Source organism: Rattus norvegicus, chromosome 2 (genome assembly GCF_021556685.1).
Source record: "Rattus norvegicus strain SHRSP/BbbUtx chromosome 2, alternate assembly SHRSP_T2T, whole genome shotgun sequence".
NCBI lineage: Eukaryota > Metazoa > Chordata > Mammalia > Rodentia > Muridae > Rattus > Rattus norvegicus.
This window is the reverse complement of record NC_141535.1, coordinates 31,729,508-31,748,967: the sequence shown is the minus strand read 5'-3', so window position 1 is coordinate 31,748,967 and position 19,460 is coordinate 31,729,508. Positions and strand designations below refer to the sequence as shown.

At 50.5% G+C, this 19,460-nt stretch overlaps 1 protein-coding gene and 1 long non-coding RNA gene across 6 annotated transcripts; one reads left to right on the top strand and one right to left on the bottom strand.

The window, feature by feature from the left end:
* The first annotated feature begins 961 nt into the window (after positions 1-961).
* Positions 962-14,013, top strand: Tmem171 (transmembrane protein 171). 4 transcript variants are annotated; one of them, NM_001401800.1, is given in 4 exon segments: positions 962-995; positions 3,016-3,732; positions 7,696-7,831; positions 13,731-14,013. In NM_001401800.1, coding segments are annotated over 3 exon segments (969 nt in total). In that variant the 5' UTR covers positions 962-995; positions 3,016-3,095; the 3' UTR covers positions 13,927-14,013.
* Positions 14,014-15,974: 1,961 nt separating this feature from the next.
* Positions 15,975-19,460, bottom strand: LOC108349927 (uncharacterized). Of its 2 annotated transcripts, none has more exons than XR_015670566.1 (3): positions 19,410-19,460; positions 18,606-18,651; positions 15,975-16,174 (listed from the first exon to the last, which is right to left on the bottom strand). It is a non-coding gene; the product is annotated as an uncharacterized LOC108349927 (long non-coding RNA). The 2 variants fall into 2 exon arrangements; XR_015670565.1 differs by having other exon boundaries at positions 19,317-19,424.

The following is a 19,460-nucleotide window of genomic DNA, read 5'->3' as shown; positions in this document are numbered from 1 at the left end:
CACACTTGACTCACCTCTCACAAAGGCCTGACCTCTGGTGTGGAAACTAGCACAGTTGGATAGTTGTCAAGTGTCACGGGGCAGGTTACAAATAGCATGGGGATTAGCAAACCCATCAGACACACTGTTCAAGGGCAGGAAAAGTTAACAGTTTAATCTCCGGAGCACCAGGAAGGGTGTTTTATGGCATAGGAGGGCTGGATGCAAATCTATGACCAGAAAGGGACAAGGGTGACCCACCACAGGACCTCTGGGGATAAGCTTCAGTCTAGGAGTTAGGCTGTCATGTTGAATGCTAGCACACGAGGTCTCCACGGGTTTTATTCTCCATGGGTCCCGGGGGGGGGGTCCCCATATTCTCTTATACAAAGCTCCCTGTGAGGCTCTAGGTCCTGAAACCCTGTCAAGGTCTCAGAGCAGTAGAAGGACCATCTGCCTTCGACTGGCAGTGGCGTCAGAACGACAGGGATCCCTGCTCAGCCACAGACCGAGGCCCTGGGCTTTCCCTGTTGCTCTGCTCAGGGATCGGCTATCCCACAGCAGGCCCCCTCCCCCTCCCGGATCTCTGCACCTAGCCTGCGAAGGGACCAGCTCCTTTCTCAGCTGCCTGCCTCCGTGTCGCCACCGCACGCAGCCCCGGCTGCCAGTGGGTACAATCTGGACTCGCTGGTACCCACAACTTGGTGGAGCGAGCCCATCTGCCTTCACCCCACGCCGGATCCCTCGCTCGCACCGACAAATCCTCTGGTCCCAGGGCCGCGAAGTTGACCCTAGTTCCGCACTCCGGAGTGGAGCGCCGGTGCCCCAGGAGGGCAGCGCCCGGCAGCGGCCAGATCCCACCGGCCAGCCCTGCCCTGCCCCGCCTGGCCGCCGCACCCGCGAGCCCGGCACTGCCTGGCCCTCTGCACACCGAGGAGGCCCGCCCTCTGCGCCCGGACGCGCAGAGGGTGTGCGTGGAGCCAGGGGTGTGGCGGAGAGTCCCAGGACCAAGGCAGGTAAGCCGCTCCCCGGGAACCACAGCTGCTCCCGAGTCCCCGCAAAGACATTCTCCTCTCCTGGCCTGGCCTTGCCAACCCTTCCGGGCTTTGGACTCAGAGATGTGCTGTTGATTTGGGTCTGGCTTTTGGAATAAGCAAAAGAATACTTAGGACGGATTTGGCTTTGTGAGGAAACTGAGTTTAAAGTAGAAAAAAAGGTTCAGTTTCTTATGTAATTTTCCATCTATTTGGACGTCCCTAGGTGTCCCTGTTTTGAGTGCACCCTTAAGGGGGCCGCTGAAGTATTCCTCACCTTAGTTTGGATCAGGAACTAACATATGTGCCAGTAGGTGTCCCTGAGTGAAAGAAACTACAAACCTAGTTTGGTGCTTCCTCGGCTTGTATTGTCGGTGTTTGGAAGTTTGCCTTAAAAGAGTTGAAGCCCCGCGACTGGCTGCAAAGCCGAAGATCCCAAGAACACAGTGAGTTCCTGACAGAACTGGCGGTCCTTCTCTGGAAAAGCAGCTGTGGGATTATGTGATTCAGGGGAAGATGAGTTTTAAAAGTAGCAGGATGCTTTAAGTCTTCCATTTCAGCACCTTCATGGAATGTGGCTTTTGCAAATTCGAGAGAAATGCTTCCTTCACCCCTTTGCTTCCTTTCCCCCCCTCTTCCACTTCTGATTCTATCGCCCTCTCCCTGGGAAAACATCAGCAGCAGCATCTATCTCCTTCCATCACCCAAACACCTTCCTTACACATGAGCCTGTCAGGGTGAATTCTTTCACATGATGATGAGTGTGAACGGCAAGGTCGGTTTGAAAGCTTTTCTGTGTTTGAATATGTTCTGCCTGACTTTAGATTGTGCTCCTGAGTGCTACTCTCATTCACCAGAGTGAGATCAGTGGTTCAAAGATCAATGCCATGTGAACCAACATGCCCTCTAACCGCTGCTTGCCGAGGTTAGGATCTAATATTCTCTATCATGTAGCCCTGGCTGTCCTGGAACTCACTCTGTAGATCAGGATGGCCTTGAACTTAGAACTTAGAGATCCCCCTACCTCTGTCTCCCATTAAAGGTGTTTGCCACCATGACCTTGTGTGGCCTTGTGGAAGGTCTTTTCCACTTGGTTCCACTTTTGGTTTTCCAGCAAGTTTTGTTAGCCTTCTGTGTTCTGTAGTTACTTGCTGTTCGCTGCTTCTAAGCCCCTGTGGAAGTAGGTGGCACTGTGGAGGAGGGTGACTGATGGCCACCTGCTGTGGCCTGTCTGCCTACCTGAGGGCACTGTCTACCTTGGCGATAGGGCTGGACTTTACCTGTTGGGCCAGATCCTCTCAGGTCATGCCAGTGTCCTGAAACTGAGCAGCCAGTCGGGGGCAGGGTGTCTGGGCAGCCTCAGAGTTTGCTTCTTGAAAACACAAGGGTCACATTTTTGACAGAATTAACGTAAAAGCCCACAAACCCACTGTCTTTCGGAACCACCCTTTTGTTTTATGGAGACATTGGGTCGTGTGGCAAGGCAACCTTACAAGACGGCGGGAAATGAAAAGTTGCTGGAGTCTTAAACAGGAAGTGGAAAGTTAGTAAATTGGGCAAGAATTTACCAAAGTGCTCAGAGCAGTTCTGACATCATACCAGGCAGTCGTTTCAGAAGCTATCCCTGTTGCTCTTCCCTTATCTGCCATGTTTTTTTTTCTCTTGCCTGGAGAAATGAGTTTGTAGGTCTGGGGACAGGAAAAGCCACACCCACACGGCCGTCATTTTATTTATTTTTAAAAAGATTTTCTTATCTCAGAAACATGGTAATTTAATTTCCTCTTTTTTTTTGATATATTCATGAAATCACACATTTGGGAGTCTCTGAATGCCAGTCCACCTGACTCATAGGCCAAGTCATTGTTCTATGGTAGACCAATTGCGAGGAGTTCCGCCTCCTGACAGGTCACCCCTCTGTGATTTCTGCAATGGCCAGCAAGAGGTCAGAGCTGGTCAGAGATTCCTGTACTCAGGGTAATTTTACATGTATTACTGCTTGCAGAGTCTGCAACTGTCGGAGGGAAGGACACACATTCCTCTTTCACATCGGGGAGCAGTGAGGAGGCCTTTTCTTTTCTGGCCATGTCTTCTGTAGGAACTGCTGAGCCAGACGGAGACCAGAGGGACCGACAAGTCAGCAAACTCATCTTCTTCCTCTTTGTCTTCGGTGCAGTCCTGTTGTGTGTGGGGGTCCTGATCTCCATCTTTGGGTACCAGGCATGCCAATATAAGCCTCTCTCACACTGCAGCATGGTGCTAAAGATTGCTGGGCCTTCCTGTGCAGTGATGGGGCTGGGAACTGTGATTCTAGCCCGGTCCCGGGCACGCCTGCAACTGAGGGAGCGACAGCGGCAGGGCCATCAGGACCCTGACCAATCCTTCTTCTGTGGAGAGAGCCGCCAGTTTGCCCAGTGTCTCATCTTTGGGTTCTTGTTTCTGACCAGTGGCATGCTCATTAGCATACTGGGTATCTGGGTGCCAGGATGTGGCTCAGACTGGGCACAGGAACCACTGAACGAGACAAACAGTGGAGAAGGAGAACCCCAGATCTGCAGCTTCCTTTCTCTGCAGATCATGGGGCCCTTGATTGTGCTCGTAGGATTGTGTTTCTTTGTGGTGGCCCATGTTAAGAAGAAAAGCAACCTGAGTTCAAGCCGAGATACCTCTGAAATCGAAGGTGGACACACCCACAGTACAGAACCTGTCCACATCACTGTGGGTAAGTGTCTGTCACTGTGCACTTTCTCAGGTCACAGTGGATGTTGCAGACTTAACCAGACTTCCCTGGGTCTGTGTAGATTCCTTTTCTCAACTTCTCTGTCTCATACATGTGTACACAGTTGAGCACACGGATACCTGCCACCACCACCATCACCACCACCACCACCACCACCACCACCACCACCACCACCACCACACACACATTCTGTGGTATACCCTGGCGGAAGCATTAAGGCAGTGAGTAGTGACCCTGACTGGGGATGAAGGCAGCCTTGGAACCTTGTTATCTTAGGAACCAGCCAAGTGACTCCCATCTCTCCAGTTCTTCTCATGCTGGGATGGAGCAGCAGTTTCAGCTAAGGGATACTCTTGGGGTTCCCCTCACAGCCTATCACCTTCAGACATAGAAGGATTGGGTAATGAAGCCTCCTGAGTTCGAAAGTGTGGAGGTACAGAGAAGGGACAAATAGGCGAGACGTGCCTGATGTTTGGGACATCCTCTGGCCCTTCACTGGTGGTGGGTGGAGGGAATGAACTCATTGGGCCTCTGGTCTCCTGAGCAGATGTAAACTTTCTGGATCATTTATTTGTATCTATAAATGTTTATAGTAACAAAGCAAGTCTCATACTAGCTAGCACTCACAGAGGACCTAATCCTGGGTCAAACACCTCCCTAGGGTTAAAGAGCTTACTGTCTGAGATTCCTCAAGCTTAGCCTGACTGGGAAGAAACAGGGACCCAAGGTTACAAAGGAGCAAGAGGCAGGAGCTAGCCAGATGACAGCCACGTACAGACCAGCTTATGCAGAGAGCCTTCCCCAGCACTCACAGATGGGATGGTATTTTACTAGCCACAGGTCTTGTTAGAAGACACTCTGGGAGATACAAGGAGAGCTCCCCCAGTGTTACATATCTGTTATGTATGTTTAATTCTGAAGTAACGAATGCTTCAGAGATGGGGGCTCCTCCACTGGTCTGGGAGTATTTTGAGATGTGTTCTTAGGGTTCACCAGAAGGGGACTTCCCTGTTAGTAGGTGACTGGAATCTGGTGCAGGCTGGGGACAGAGCCAGGGTGCTCCTGAACACATACCCTTGTCCTAGCATGCCTTTCAAGTTGCAGATTTTAAAACGCATGGTTTACTTTCTCTCTGGTGCCCATCTCACCTATGAATCCCTAGCTTCTGGAGCTCTCTCCTTGAGGTTGTGGAAGAGGGTCTACAGGTTTTGACACTGTTCCATTGTAGACATGCTCAATGCTAGATCTTGGACACGTGAGCACACATCAAGAGGCCTGTTTTTAGTGAAAGCACGTTACAGGATGCACTGTGGGCTTACTTTACAGGCCTTCTACTATATACTGTAGTATATAGTTAAAGTGAATATTCAATTCCAGTTCCTAGGTCCACTAAGATCTTCTTTGTATAAAAAAATGAGATTTATTTTTTCATTTATTGATTTTGTTCATTTGTTTGTTTGAGACATGGCCTCACTCTGCAGCTCTGGGTGTCCCAGAACTCACTCTGTAGACCGGGTTGACCTCAAATTCACAGTGATCTGCCTACCTCTGCCTCCTGTGTGTTGGGATTAAAGGCGTGTGCCACTATTACTCCCAGCTAAGATATATTTTATTTTTAAGTGTGTGTGTGTGTGTGTGTGTGTGTACATATATACATGAGCAGGAATTCCTGAGGCCAGAAGAGAATGTTGAACCCCCTAGAGCTGGAGTTATAAGCAGTTGTGAGCCTCCTGACGCTGGTGTTAGGAGCCTTAGAAAGAGCAGTACGCTCCCCTAAGTCATTGAGCCATCTCTGCAGCCAACCGCCAATATCCTCTGACAACAAGATGAGTTCAAAGGGAGCCTCTCCCGTGGGTCGGCTCCCACCAGTGATAAACAAGCGAGGGAGAGCAGGGTTTCACGGATTCATTCATTTTTCTGGGCATCGCTGTGGCCTCTGGGGGATGGCTGAAGCCAGGGCAGAGAGCACCAGTCGGAAACGTTTCTTCATTAGGCAAATAAACGCTCTTAGCTGGTGATGAAGATGAAGATACCTTCACCAGGTGTGAGAGGCTGAGCGGTTTGCTCTGTGAAGTGGTGCTTAAACACTGGACACAAGTGGCTACTTCCTGTCCTTTTTGTCCTTCCTGGCAGGTGCTGTTCAGCTGCAGCTGACGGCTGTAGGAGCTGGAGCCAGAGAATTCTGGGTTTGCTTGGGGCCACACGGGCTTGCACCCACCCGCCTCCTGGCAAATGGCTTTTAAAGGCCCTGCCACTAATGTGAACTGGTCTCCTCCCTACAGGGAAGTAGAGTTCTCTCTTCCACATCTTCCTCCCACTGTTAACTGGTGGGGCTGGCCTATCAGAATCCTCCCTTCCCCAGTCCTATGTTAGGAGTGCTGCTTCCTGTCTAGATCACTCTTGGGTGGCAGTCATGGTGCTATGAGCTGGAATTCTAAGGGGTTGGAATTTGGGGACAAATTGGAGCTGGTTTCTGGTCCCTTGTCCCTCTTCCTTGAAATACAGGGGCTCTGCTCAGAGTAAGCAGATACAACCCCAAACTTTCTTTTGGTTTGACCGCCCCCCACGCAGCTCGGGTAAAGGACGGACACAGTGTGGCATGTGGCCATGAGTCCGGTTTTTGAGCAACTCTGCACTTTATCTAGCAGCTGACTTTTGATGAATTAAGACTCTCAAGAGAAAGCAAGAGGAGCTTTCTTGGCAGAAGATACCACTGGGAATCTGTGGCGAATTGACTCTCGCAGACGCTTTACTTTGTCTTGGAGAAAACTCAGAGTTATAGACCAGCTTGTTTAAAAATGTGGTGACCTGTAGGAACCACTAAGTTTAGGACCAGTTTCTAATCCCACATATTTTAATCCCAGCACTCAAGAGGCAGAGGCAGGTGGATCTCTGTGAGTTTGAGACCATCCTGGCCTACACAGCAAGCTCTAGGCTAGCCTGGGCTACATGGTGGGACCCTGTCTCAAACAGAACAACAAAAAAACATACTCACTTAACCGTCTTTAATTTGCATGTATTTTGTGTTGTGTGAGTCTACGCGCACATGTGGGATAGAAGCTGATGTTGGTATCTTTCTCAGTCATACGACGTGAGATGAGGATTCCAGCTGCCACCAAAGGTTTGCTGATTTGACTAGGTTGCCCAGCCACAAACCCCAAGAATCCTCCTGTTTCTACTGCTCCAGAGCTGGGATCACAGCCCCACACCATCTGCCCAGTGTCTTGCAGGGGTCCAGGGATTGGTTTGAACTCAGGTCCTCCTGCTTCTGAGGCTGGTACTTTACTGATTGAGCCATCCCAGTTACCCTCTCCACCCCCCACCCCCTGCACCCAGCCCTATGTTAACTGCTTTATAAATGTGCCAGTTGGTGGCGCACATCTTTATTTTTATTTATTTATTTATTTTTGGTTCTTTTTTTCGGAGCTGGGGACCGAACCCAGGGCCTTGCGCTTCCTAGGTAAGCGCTCTACCACTGAACTAAATCCCCAGCCCCCACATCTTTAATCCAAGTCCTCAGGATGCAGAGGCAGACGGATCTCAGAGTTTGAGACCAGCCTGGTCTACAGAGTGAGTTCTAAGACAGCCAAGGCTACACAGAGAAACCCTGTCTGGAAAAACAAAAACAAAACAAACAAACAAACAAACAAACAAACAAAAAACCCCCCCAAAATTGCAATGTGACATTGTTAAATATACTCAAAATACCGTAATACTATCATCAAGATCAGCTTCCAGAACCTTCCCATCACCCCAAACCGAAACACCTGTTAGACAGCAGTCCCCTCCCAGCCACAGCCTGTTTTACTTGACATGGAACTGTCACAGGCCCACTTCTTTATCCCAGCGCACTAAGAGTGTTTTGACCTTTATGGGGGAGGCAAGAAGGATGTCATTAAATTTGTTTTATTTTGTTTTCTAACCTGCGGTTGCGTGTTTCCCCAGGTGACTCAGTGATAATATTCCCGCCCCCTCCACCACCTTACTTTGCTGAGTCTTCAGCAGCAGCTCCCTCTCCTGGGGCTAACAGCCTGCACCGGATCGAAAACCCACCTTCCTACTCCAGTCTTTTTAATCTCAGGTAAGACTCCTCTTCAACTGTCACCTGCGGGCATGTGTAGTCATCCCAGGCCAGTGAATCCAGGCCAGTGTCACTTTTAAGGCTTGTGTATATCTGGTGGCATGTCAGAGAGCCTGCCTTGCCGCTCACACTGAGCCAGGAAACCTTGGACAGCTCGGAGGCTGAGTGATGAGGGGTTGCTAGGACACCTCTGAGCATCTTTATCATTCCTGTAGCTTCCCCTCTGTCCGCTGTCCACTGGGAGCTGCAACAAGGACTGGAGGCCTCAGCTCTGTGAGCTTTGATGGTCCCAATGGTGGAGAGGTTCAAGGCCCCAGAGGACCTTCAACATGTTCAGAAGGATTTCAGTATTCCAACGGAGGAGGCCTTGACCTGGCCTGGCCAGACTCCTTCCTCCATGTTCAGCTGCCTCTGGGCCTCAGAGCTTTGAAGAACCACCGAAGAGAACAATGCAGGCTTCTCCGTGTAGCCCTGGCTATCTTAGAGGAGAAGTTAGACCTTAGGGACTTGGTGCCCATAGCTGTCATCACTCAAGAGCCCCCTCCTCCCCTAGGATCAAAGAGAGCCTTAACATTCACATAGAGCAGGTGTGAAGGGACCAAAGACAGGTACCCTTCCTCAAGGTTCTAGAAAAGCATGAAGTTTTCCCTGTTTGCCACAAAAGTCGGGGGAGAGGTCCTCTAATTAGAGGGGGCAGGAGGTGGACAGAGGACAGAGCAGGCTCGTGTCACATAGGGAGCTGGGGACCAGGGTGTTTAGTGCACATGTTGGTGCACCGTGAGAAAGACCAGACAATTGGAGACAGACATCTAATAATGAGTGCTGTATTTTTTTTTCCTTCCCCAAACCTAAACACCATTGTCTAGAGGTTTCAAATAAGTCTCTTTTGCAGCTGCTGTAGTGTAGTGTACCTCTGGATCTGGCTTGCAGCTGCTGTAGTGTAGTGTACCTCTGGATCTGGCTTGCAGCTGCTGTAGTGTAGTGTACCTCTGGATCTGGCTTGCAGCTGCTGTAGTGTAGTGTACCTCTGGATCTGGCTTGCAGCTGCTGTAGTGTAGTGTACCTCTGGATCTGGCTTGCAGCTGCTGTAGTGTAGTGTACCTCTGGATCTGGCTTGCAGCTGCTGTAGTGTAGTGTACCTCTGGATCTGGCTTGCAGCTGCTGTAGTGTAGTGTACCTCTGGATCTGGCTTGCAGCTGCTGTAGTGTAGTGTACCTCTGGATCTGGCTTGCAGCTGCTGTAGTGTAGTGTACCTCTGGATCTGGCTTGCAGCTGCTGTAGTGTAGTGTACCTCTGGATCTGGCTTGCAGCTGCTGTAGTGTAGTGTACCTCTGGATCTGGCTTGCAGCTGCTGTAGTGTAGTGTACCTCTGGATCTGGCTTGCAGCTGCTGTAGTGTAGTGTACCTCTGGATCTGGCTTGCAGCTGCTGTAGTGTAGTGTACCTCTGGATCTGGCTTGCAGCTGCTGTAGTGTAGTGTACCTCTGGATCTGGCTTGCAGCTGCTGTAGTGTAGTGTATGTACCTCTGGATCTGGCTTGCAGCTGCTGTAGTGTAGTGTACCTCTGGATCTGGCTTGCAGCTGCTGTAGTGTAGTGTACCTCTGGATCTGGCTTGCAGCTGCTGTAGTGTAGTGTACCTCTGGATCTGGCTTGCAGCTGCTGTAGTGTAGTGTACCTCTGGATCTGGCTTGCAGCTGCTGTAGTGTAGTGTACCTCTGGATCTGGCTTGCAGCTGCTGTAGTGTAGTGTACCTCTGGATCTGGCTTGCAGCTGCTGTAGTGTAGTGTACCTCTGGATCTGGCTTGCAGCTGCTGTAGTGTAGTGTACCTCTGGATCTGGCTTGCAGCTGCTGTAGTGTAGTGTACCTCTGGATCTGGCTTGCAGCTGCTGTAGTGTAGTGTACCTCTGGATCTGGCTTGCAGCTGCTGTAGTGTAGTGTAGTGTACCTCTGGATCTGGCTTGCAGCTGCTGTAGTGTAGTGTACCTCTGGATCTGGCTTGCAGCTGCTGTAGTGTAGTGTACCTCTGGATCTGGCTTGCAGCTGCTGTAGTGTAGTGTACCTCTGGATCTGGCTTGCAGCTGCTGTAGTGTAGTGTACCTCTGGATCTGGCTTGCAGCTGCTGTAGTGTAGTGTACCTCTGGATCTGGCTTGCAGCTGCTGTAGTGTAGTGTACCTCTGGATCTGGCTTGCAGCTGCTGTAGTGTAGTGTACCTCTGGATCTGGCTTGCAGCTGCTGTAGTGTAGTGTACCTCTGGATCTGGCTTGCAGCTGCTGTAGTGTAGTGTATGTACCTCTGGATCTGGCTTGCAGCTGCTGTAGTGTAGTGTATGTACCTCTGGATCTGGCTTGCAGCTGCTGTAGTGTAGTGTACCTCTGGATCTGGCTTGCAGCTGCTGTAGTGTAGTGTACCTCTGGATCTGGCTTGCAGCTGCTGTAGTGTAGTGTACCTCTGGATCTGGCTTGCAGCTGCTGTAGTGTAGTGTACCTCTGGATCTGGCTTGCAGCTGCTGTAGTGTAGTGTACCTCTGGATCTGGCTTGCAGCTGCTGTAGTGTAGTGTACCTCTGGATCTGGCTTGCAGCTGCTGTAGTGTAGTGTACCTCTGGATCTGGCTTGCAGCTGCTGTAGTGTAGTGTACCTCTGGATCTGGCTTGCAGCTGCTGTAGTGTAGTGTACCTCTGGATCTGGCTTGCAGCTGCTGTAGTGTAGTGTACCTCTGGATCTGGCTTGCAGCTGCTGTAGTGTAGTGTACCTCTGGATCTGGCTTGCAGCTGCTGTAGTGTAGTGTAGTGTACCTCTGGATCTGGCTTGCAGCTGCTGTAGTGTAGTGTACCTCTGGATCTGGCTTGCAGCTGCTGTAGTGTAGTGTACCTCTGGATCTGGCTTGCAGCTGCTGTAGTGTAGTGTACCTCTGGATCTGGCTTGCAGCTGCTGTAGTGTAGTGTACCTCTGGATCTGGCTTGCAGCTGCTGTAGTGTAGTGTACCTCTGGATCTGGCTTGCAGCTGCTGTAGTGTAGTGTACCTCTGGATCTGGCTTGCAGCTGCTGTAGTGTAGTGTACCTCTGGATCTGGCTTGCAGCTGCTGTAGTGTAGTGTACCTCTGGATCTGGCTTGCAGCTGCTGTAGTGTAGTGTATGTACCTCTGGATCTGGCTTGCAGCTGCTGTAGTGTAGTGTATGTACCTCTGGATCTGGCTTGCAGCTGCTGTAGTGTAGTGTATGTACCTCTGGATCTGGCTTGCAGCTGCTGTAGTGTAGTGTACCTCTGGATCTGGCTTGCAGCTGCTGTAGTGTAGTGTACCTCTGGATCTGGCTTGCAGCTGCTGTAGTGTATGTACCTCTGGATCTGGCTTGCAGCTGCTGTAGTGTAGTGTACCTCTGGATCTGGCTTGCAGCTGCTGTAGTGTAGTGTACCTCTGGATCTGGCTTGCAGCTGCTGTAGTGTAGTGTATGTACCTCTGGATCTGGCTTGCAGCTGCTGTAGTGTAGTGTACCTCTGGATCTGGCTTGCAGCTGCTGTAGTGTAGTGTACCTCTGGATCTGGCTTGCAGCTGCTGTAGTGTAGTGTAGTGTACCTCTGGATCTGGCTTGCAGCTGCTGTAGTGTAGTGTACCTCTGGATCTGGCTTGCAGCTGCTGTAGTGTATGTACCTCTGGATCTGGCTTGCAGCTGCTGTAGTGTAGTGTACCTCTGGATCTGGCTTGCAGCTGCTGTAGTGTAGTGTACCTCTGGATCTGGCTTGCAGCTGCTGTAGTGTAGTGTACCTCTGGATCTGGCTTGCAGCTGCTGTAGTGTAGTGTACCTCTGGATCTGGCTTGCAGCTGCTGTAGTGTAGTGTACCTCTGGATCTGGCTTGCAGCTGCTGTAGTGTAGTGTACCTCTGGATCTGGCTTGCAGCTGCTGTAGTGTAGTGTACCTCTGGATCTGGCTTGCAGCTGCTGTAGTGTAGTGTAGTGTACCTCTGGATCTGGCTTGCAGCTGCTGTAGTGTATGTACCTCTGGATCTGGCTTGCAGCTGCTGTAGTGTAGTGTACCTCTGGATCTGGCTTGCAGCTGCTGTAGTGTAGTGTATGTACCTCTGGATCTGGCTTGCAGCTGCTGTAGTGTAGTGTACCTCTGGATCTGGCTTGCAGCTGCTGTAGTGTATGTACCTCTGGATCTGGCTTGCAGCTGCTGTAGTGTAGTGTACCTCTGGATCTGGCTTGCAGCTGCTGTAGTGTAGTGTACCTCTGGATCTGGCTTGCAGCTGCTGTAGTGTAGTGTACCTCTGGATCTGGCTTGCAGCTGCTGTAGTGTAGTGTATGTACCTCTGGATCTGGCTTGCAGCTGCTGTAGTGTAGTGTACCTCTGGATCTGGCTTGCAGCTGCTGTAGTGTAGTGTACCTCTGGATCTGGCTTGCAGCTGCTGTAGTGTAGTGTACCTCTGGATCTGGCTTGCAGCTGCTGTAGTGTAGTGTACCTCTGGATCTGGCTTGCAGCTGCTGTAGTGTAGTGTACCTCTGGATCTGGCTTGCAGCTGCTGTAGTGTAGTGTACCTCTGGATCTGGCTTGCAGCTGCTGTAGTGTAGTGTACCTCTGGATCTGGCTTGCAGCTGCTGTAGTGTAGTGTACCTCTGGATCTGGCTTGCAGCTGCTGTAGTGTATGTACCTCTGGATCTGGCTTGCAGCTGCTGTAGTGTAGTGTACCTCTGGATCTGGCTTGCAGCTGCTGTAGTGTAGTGTACCTCTGGATCTGGCTTGCAGCTGCTGTAGTGTATGTACCTCTGGATCTGGCTTGCAGCTGCTGTAGTGTAGTGTACCTCTGGATCTGGCTTGCAGCTGCTGTAGTGTAGTGTACCTCTGGATCTGGCTTGCAGCTGCTGTAGTGTAGTGTACCTCTGGATCTGGCTTGCAGCTGCTGTAGTGTAGTGTACCTCTGGATCTGGCTTGCAGCTGCTGTAGTGTAGTGTACCTCTGGATCTGGCTTGCAGCTGCTGTAGTGTAGTGTACCTCTGGATCTGGCTTGCAGCTGCTGTAGTGTAGTGTACCTCTGGATCTGGCTTGGCTTGTGTTATTTTCTGATTTTCATCAGAATATTGTAGATGAAGGAGCAGAGGCTCAGGAGGGGCGAATTGTGTGTCTAAGATTGCCCACTGAGGAAGCAGCAGAGTGGAATGAAAATGTCAGTCCCCTGCCGTTGGAGCCTCTCCGGTGACTAGTGTTCCTGTCAAGCTTTTGGTTTAGGGCTTTAATGATCTATTTGCATATTCACATACCTTATTGTATCCCCTTTGGAAGACAGTGACTGTGCCTGCCCTGGTGCTGGCACATAGGATGTGTGCCCCGGTGCTGACAGATATGATGTGTGTACCTTTCCACTTAGAGCCTTTTCATTGACAAAGGCAACAACAGCAGGAAACAGGCTGTCTTAAGGTCTCAGCCGGAATAAAGAAGAATAAAGAATAAGGGTCTGGCAAGATGGCTCACTGGGTCCAAATGTTTGCTGCCAAGCCAATGACCTGAGTTCAATCCTGGGGACCTACATGGTAAAGAACCGGCTCTTGAAAGCTGCCCTCTAACTTCCACACATGCACCATGACCCACCCCCACACAGCCTTTTAAAAAGAAAAAGTAAGGGGGAGGTAAGGAAGGAAAGCAAGATAGGCAGGTACAGAGGCGCACACCTTTAATCCCAGCACTCGGGAGGCAGAGATGGGCAGATGTTTGTGAGTTCTAGGCCAACCGGGACTACTACATGGAGAGAACCTGTCCAACAACAGCAGTGACAACAAAGCCAATCCAGGAGGCAGCTAGCCTAGGCCAAGGCTCCTGGGAGAATGACACTCAGAAAAGCCCAGGGCTTAGGGGCTGGCACATTTTCATCAGATCCCCTCATGATCTTGCTCTCTCTCTCCAGCAGGACCCCAACTCCTGAGAACCAGGGAGCAGCCTCTGAGAGAGATCGGGAAGTCATATACACCATTTCTGGGCCAGGTTCATCCTCCGAGAGTTCACACACTGGGCATCTTCCGCTGGACCTGCCCCCGAGATATGAAGAAAAAGAGACTGCTCCAGCCACACCCTTGGGTGCCCCTTCTGAGTCATCCCCACCGTGAGCTATGGACTCAGGCAGATGATGGACAGTTTTATATATATCATGGATTGTTTTTTATTTAATTTTTTTAATAAAAAATACAATAACATTTTCTGTGTTTCCATTTTTCTGCTATCACACCAAAAGGAAGTGAGTCACATTTCAGGTTAGACCCTACTGTCTGTGCTTCAGGCCACAGGGGAGGTGTGACATGATCCTGTCAGGCAACCTGGGATTTGCCTATTGAGACCTACAATGCTGGGAGCTGGTGGCCTTGTTTGTACTGGTGGATAAGGAACCAGAGACTCAGAGAAACTAAAGGCTGTCTTCAAGGTCACAGAACTTCTAATGAAGGAACTGTGAACGCGCGCGCGCGCGCGCGCGCGTGTGTGTGTGTGTGTGTGTGTGTCTGTCTGTCTGTCTGTCTGTGTATACACCTCCTCCTTTTTTTTTTTTTTTTTTGTTCTTTTTTTTTTTTTCGGAGCTGGGGACCGAACCCAGGGCCTCGCGCTTCCTAGGTAAGCGCTCTACCACTGAGCTAAATCCCCAGCCCACACCTCCTCCTTCTTATTCCTTCCCTCTCCCCTTTCCCACACCATCTCCCTGCTTCAGAAGCCTCACACTGAAGCCTCTGAATAAGCCCGTGTGTAATTTCCTCAGAGGCTCTGATCTGCTTTGTTTCTGAGACAGGATTTTGCTATGTTGCCCAGGCTAGCTTCAAACTTGTGTTCCTTATGCCGCAGCCTTCAGAGTTCTGGGATTATAGGCCACCATGCTTTTTGTTCTCTCTCTCTCTCTCTCTCTCTCTCTCTCTCTCTCTCTCTCTCTCTCTCTCTCTCTCTGTGTATGTGTGTGTTCGTGCCTTCTCTATAATCTACAAACCCTGCAAGCCTTGGTGTCATCTAGCATTCAAGTGTCTGAGGACTGAGGGCAGGGGTGTGGGCCTGGGAAGTTTGTCTGCCTTACTGACTGATCACCTGTGAATTGCCACAGTGTTAAATCAGGGTGGCTTTTTGGGCCAGTAGTTGTAATCTGTTTTCAAATTGGACATTTATTGGATTGAACTGCTCTTAAAAGTCCGCGTTTTTCTTTTTCCTCCTGTAAAGTTAATTATTCACAGTTTAAAATCAGAACAAAGCATGAATTATGGCCACTTCCTTCTGTGGTTATTTGTTTAAAATGGCCAAGCTGAGACTTCTAGGTAGAATTACTCCAGTTACAAGTCTTTATTTATAACCCGGAGCCCGTTTAATGGCTCGAAGTTGGATTTTGTGATTGAGGGCTTTGTTTTTATGTGGTTGTAAAGCCAGGCAAATGGTTAGGAATGGTCAGGAGTAAGTCTGACCTCGTGGTCATGGAGGTCTGTTCCAACCCGTCAGCTCTTGTGGTCGCTTGGGGAGTGAAGCCAGAGGCTCTGGCCTCCCAGCAGAGGCCTGGCCTTAGGTGAGCATCCCACTGCAGAACTTCGAAGGCAGCGGGGAGAGTTGGGCTGGATCATGTCCCAAACACACGGACAAGTGGCTAAGGTGACTCTTTAACATATCAGAGTGGACCTGGCTGTCAGGTTCTCCCAGCATCCCAGTTTCTACCAGTTACAGGGTATGACTGACATGCCGCTTCACCCTACTACCAGCAAGGTATGAGAATTCGAGGTTTTCTATATCCTCACCAATGCTTGTTTTCCTTTTTTAAAAAGAATAGACTACAGCTTTCCAACGTGACTGTTGGGGTGAGTCTTGGCTGCATTGCTTTGTGCTCCTGCCTGGCTGCACACACAGACCTGCCCAGGTACCCACCCAGGAGCTACCTGGGATCCATGACTGGAAAACACACACACACACACACACACACACACACACACACACGCCAGTTAATTTTAAAATATCTCAAAGTTGTGCACCCCTAAACCTTCCCCTGCAACCCCAGGTCCAATGGCCACTTCCCTGAAAATTCCCATGGCTGGTTGGTTTTATCTTCTGTGGCTACCACATCCCCTTCTTTTTCTTCTTCCCGAGTCTCCAGATTCTCCCTGTATCTTACCCTCTAAACTTTCAGTGTCCCACCTAGTGCCACTGGCTGCTGACATCTTTATTGACAGATCAAAAACCATGCATCTGGACATGCAGAGTCAAAGCATTAACGCCAATCTCCAGCCCACGACGTACAGTAGTATTTCACTGTAGCTTTGACTCGCATTTCCCTAGTGACTAATGATGTTGAGTCCTGTGAGGGCTGATTTCGGTTGTCATCTCGGCAGGATATGGAGTCACCTGGGAAGGGAGTCAGACATGTCTGTGAGGGGTTGTCTTAATCGGGTCAATCGAGGTTAGAAAACTCATATGCGTAGTATCGGTTACTGTGAATGGAATGGAAAGGTAAGTGAGCGGAACACAGAGATGCATACCCCCGTGCTGTCTGACTATGACCAACAGTTGTGCCTCCTGCTGTGGTGAGCCGACCCATAGGCCAGGTACACCTTTTCTCCCTTAAATTGATTTGGTGAGAATGTTTTATCACAGGACAAGGAACTATGATGGTCGTTGATATTGAGAAGGGAGGTTGCTGCTGCGAGGAACCCGAGTGGGTGATTCTTTGGTCTTTCAAACTGTTTTGTGGCTGGAATATGGAAGAATGTGGTTCTCTGGGACAGAAAAGTTCCGGTGTGCTGGAGTAGAGCTTAACTGCCCCTTCTGGTGGGAGCTTGAGAGAAAGATGCTGAGAGAATTACAGACTGTGGAGGTCTGGCTAGTGACCTTTCAGAGGGGACAGAGGGCTCTTTCAGGATCTGGGCTAGAGGCCATTTGTAAGTAAACTTTTGGCCAAGAATATGGTTTCATTTTGCTCCTGCCATGAGAACTTGAACAAAGATGAATTTGAAGATGACGGATTGATTTGTCTGGACAATTTCAAGGCAGGATAGGGTTTAGGCTGCTGAAGAAGCAGCTGTGTTGCTGTAAATTTATTAAAAAAAATGCTGTCTTTTATCCTGCTCTAGATCCAGCATGGTAGTGCCCGAAGATATCTGGTAGATGTCTTCATCTCAGTCAGCAAAGCCTTTCACCCGCTGTGCTCCATTCCCTATCACACTGCCAAAGGCTTCTCTCTGAGCCTGGCAGCAATCTCTCTACCCATCCAGTTCCCAAGGCAGGCTGCCACCATGCCAGAAATATACGTCCCAATTCTGTGGTGGACCAGTGTCTCTCCACCACGAACTCTCTTGAACTTAAATTGCCACATGAAAGACACACAACACAATAACCTCTGATCCAATTGATAAGATACAATTGCCCACCTAGACATACAAAGCCCTGTACAATCCATCCCTTAAGAACATTCATAACAAGCTGTAAATGTGCAGACAGAAATCTTAACATCAGCCTCGATGTTCTCCTGGCAGCTTCTTCTCTCTCTAAAACTTTTCTCCCGCCCACCCTTCCTTCTCATCCAATGACAGGCCTTCACCTGCATGATGATATCATCCTACACAGCTGTGACTGAGAAATCAGTTGATCAGCACCATCATAGAAGATTCTCCTGAACTGCCCTGGGTCCTAAGGGTGAAATCACACCTTAGAGGCTCCACCCTGAGACGGTGGCTGAACTTGGCTTCATGGTCCATGAGCTGCTTTTCTGGGGTTGTGGAAGACACAGGATTGAGTGCAACTGAGCCAGGCAAGGCATTAGGTAGTCATTCCTTTTGGTATTTCAACACCTGAGTGAGGAAGAATGGGCGAAGCCAGGGGAAGAAGGAGTTCAGAGAACGAGAGTCCTTAATCTCCACCTCAGCATTTAGAGTGGGGTGGCGAGAGGGCGGGAAGCCCTATGGGGGTCCCTTGATGTCCCCCTATGAGTGTGACCTTGTTGTGTAGATGTAGCACAGGGGGCTCAGGCCCTGGTGGCCTTTCTCCTTTGAGAGGACCATCATTCTAGAGTGGGCCTCAGAAACAGAGAGCAGGAGACAGAGTATTCTCAGGACTAAAGCAGAAGCAGCATGCGCTGTGTGTCCCCAGGTCCAGGAAGGCAAGAGCCACCTAGAACAGCTGCTACGGCGTAAAGTCCCTCCATCCAGTGAGCGCAAGCCATGTTTATCAGTGAGAGAGGCTGAAGACAGCCTCTTAGACACAGCAGAGACAATACACATCTGGACAATCTCCTCCTGCCTCTTCTGACTTTGGGAAGTCTTGCTCACATTCCCAGCTGGTACTGAGGAACCCTGAGGGGAGGTCTGTGGGGTCAGAGACGGGCCCCCAGGGTTGTTGGGGGGCTTCCCACTCTCTCCTTGTTTCAGCCTCCCAGGTAGGAAACCCTGGGCTCCTCCACCATGGAAGGCGTAGTTTCATCTTTCTCATCTCTTATGAGGCCAAGAGCTGGTCAAAGCAGAGGTGGAGAAATGAAATGGATTCAAATGAAAACAACCTGAGGTTGCCCAAGTGGGACTCAGCATGGAAAGGTCCCAGGCAGGGTTTCTTCCGGCCGGCCTGTCCCTGCCAGCCCCTGGTGAATCAGGTAGATGAGTTTTCCCAAGGAGCTGGGCTGGGTTTTGCTGGTCGAACCCTGATTCTGGGCCTCCCAAACAGCGGCAGTGAGCAGGGTGAGGTCATGAGGCACACCGTGGAGGCGGTGGGTAAGAGGAGGTAAGCACATTCAGAGGGGAACCATGCATGGTTGCCTAGAAGCCCTCCTGGGATTGATCTTGCATACCTGGCATTCCTGGAGTATCAAGCTTGCTGCCACCAGCCCAAGTCCCCTGGGAGGAGCAATGGTGAAGGAAGAGAGTGAAGGATGAAGCTTTCACTAATTGGGAATGCATTCTTTCTCTCATACACACATACACACAAAGCAGAAGGGGGCAGGGAAGGAGAGGGAACAGGGAAAGGGATATTGAGTTTCTGGTTAGATGCAGCTTGTGTGGTTTGGCTCTCTACTGTGCTCTCTACCCCACACCAGAGCACTGCCCTGCCTGAGGTGGGGCCACCCATAGCATGTGGTGTGGGAATGTTGAATGGATGGAGGTGACAGACAGGAAACTGGGCTAGGCAGCAAGCGCTGGGCTATGAGCAGCTTAGAAAGCCACAATGGATGGCTGAGTTCCTTCAGCTGCCCAATGCCATGCCAAAGTACTCACAGGGCAGTTCCTTAAAGGTCATTGACCTTATCACCGAGTCCTGCCTACTGGTGTTGGCTGAACCAGGTAGCATATCTAATCACCAAGGGGGAGGGTGGCTCTTTTCTGGAGAAACATGAGGGACGAGGGTGGTGTCTAGGGTCTCCCTAGGCCAGACTGTGCAGGCTGACCCTTTCTCAAGCTTAGCATCCTCCTGCATCTCCAGACCCTGCCCAGGCAGTACTGCTTTCCCTCAGGAGCTGCTGTGGTACAGGACCCTTCGGTCAGACCCAAGGGTGCTAAGTCACCTCGTGGAGTCTGTTTCTTAAGCCCGAGGTCTCCTTTCCTCCTTTGAGTGTGAGGACGGTAGAGTTTTGGGGACCACCCCGCTGCTGTGATACCTTTGCTGCCCAGGGATTCTGAGGTGCAGCCTGCCTGGTCCATGGTATGAC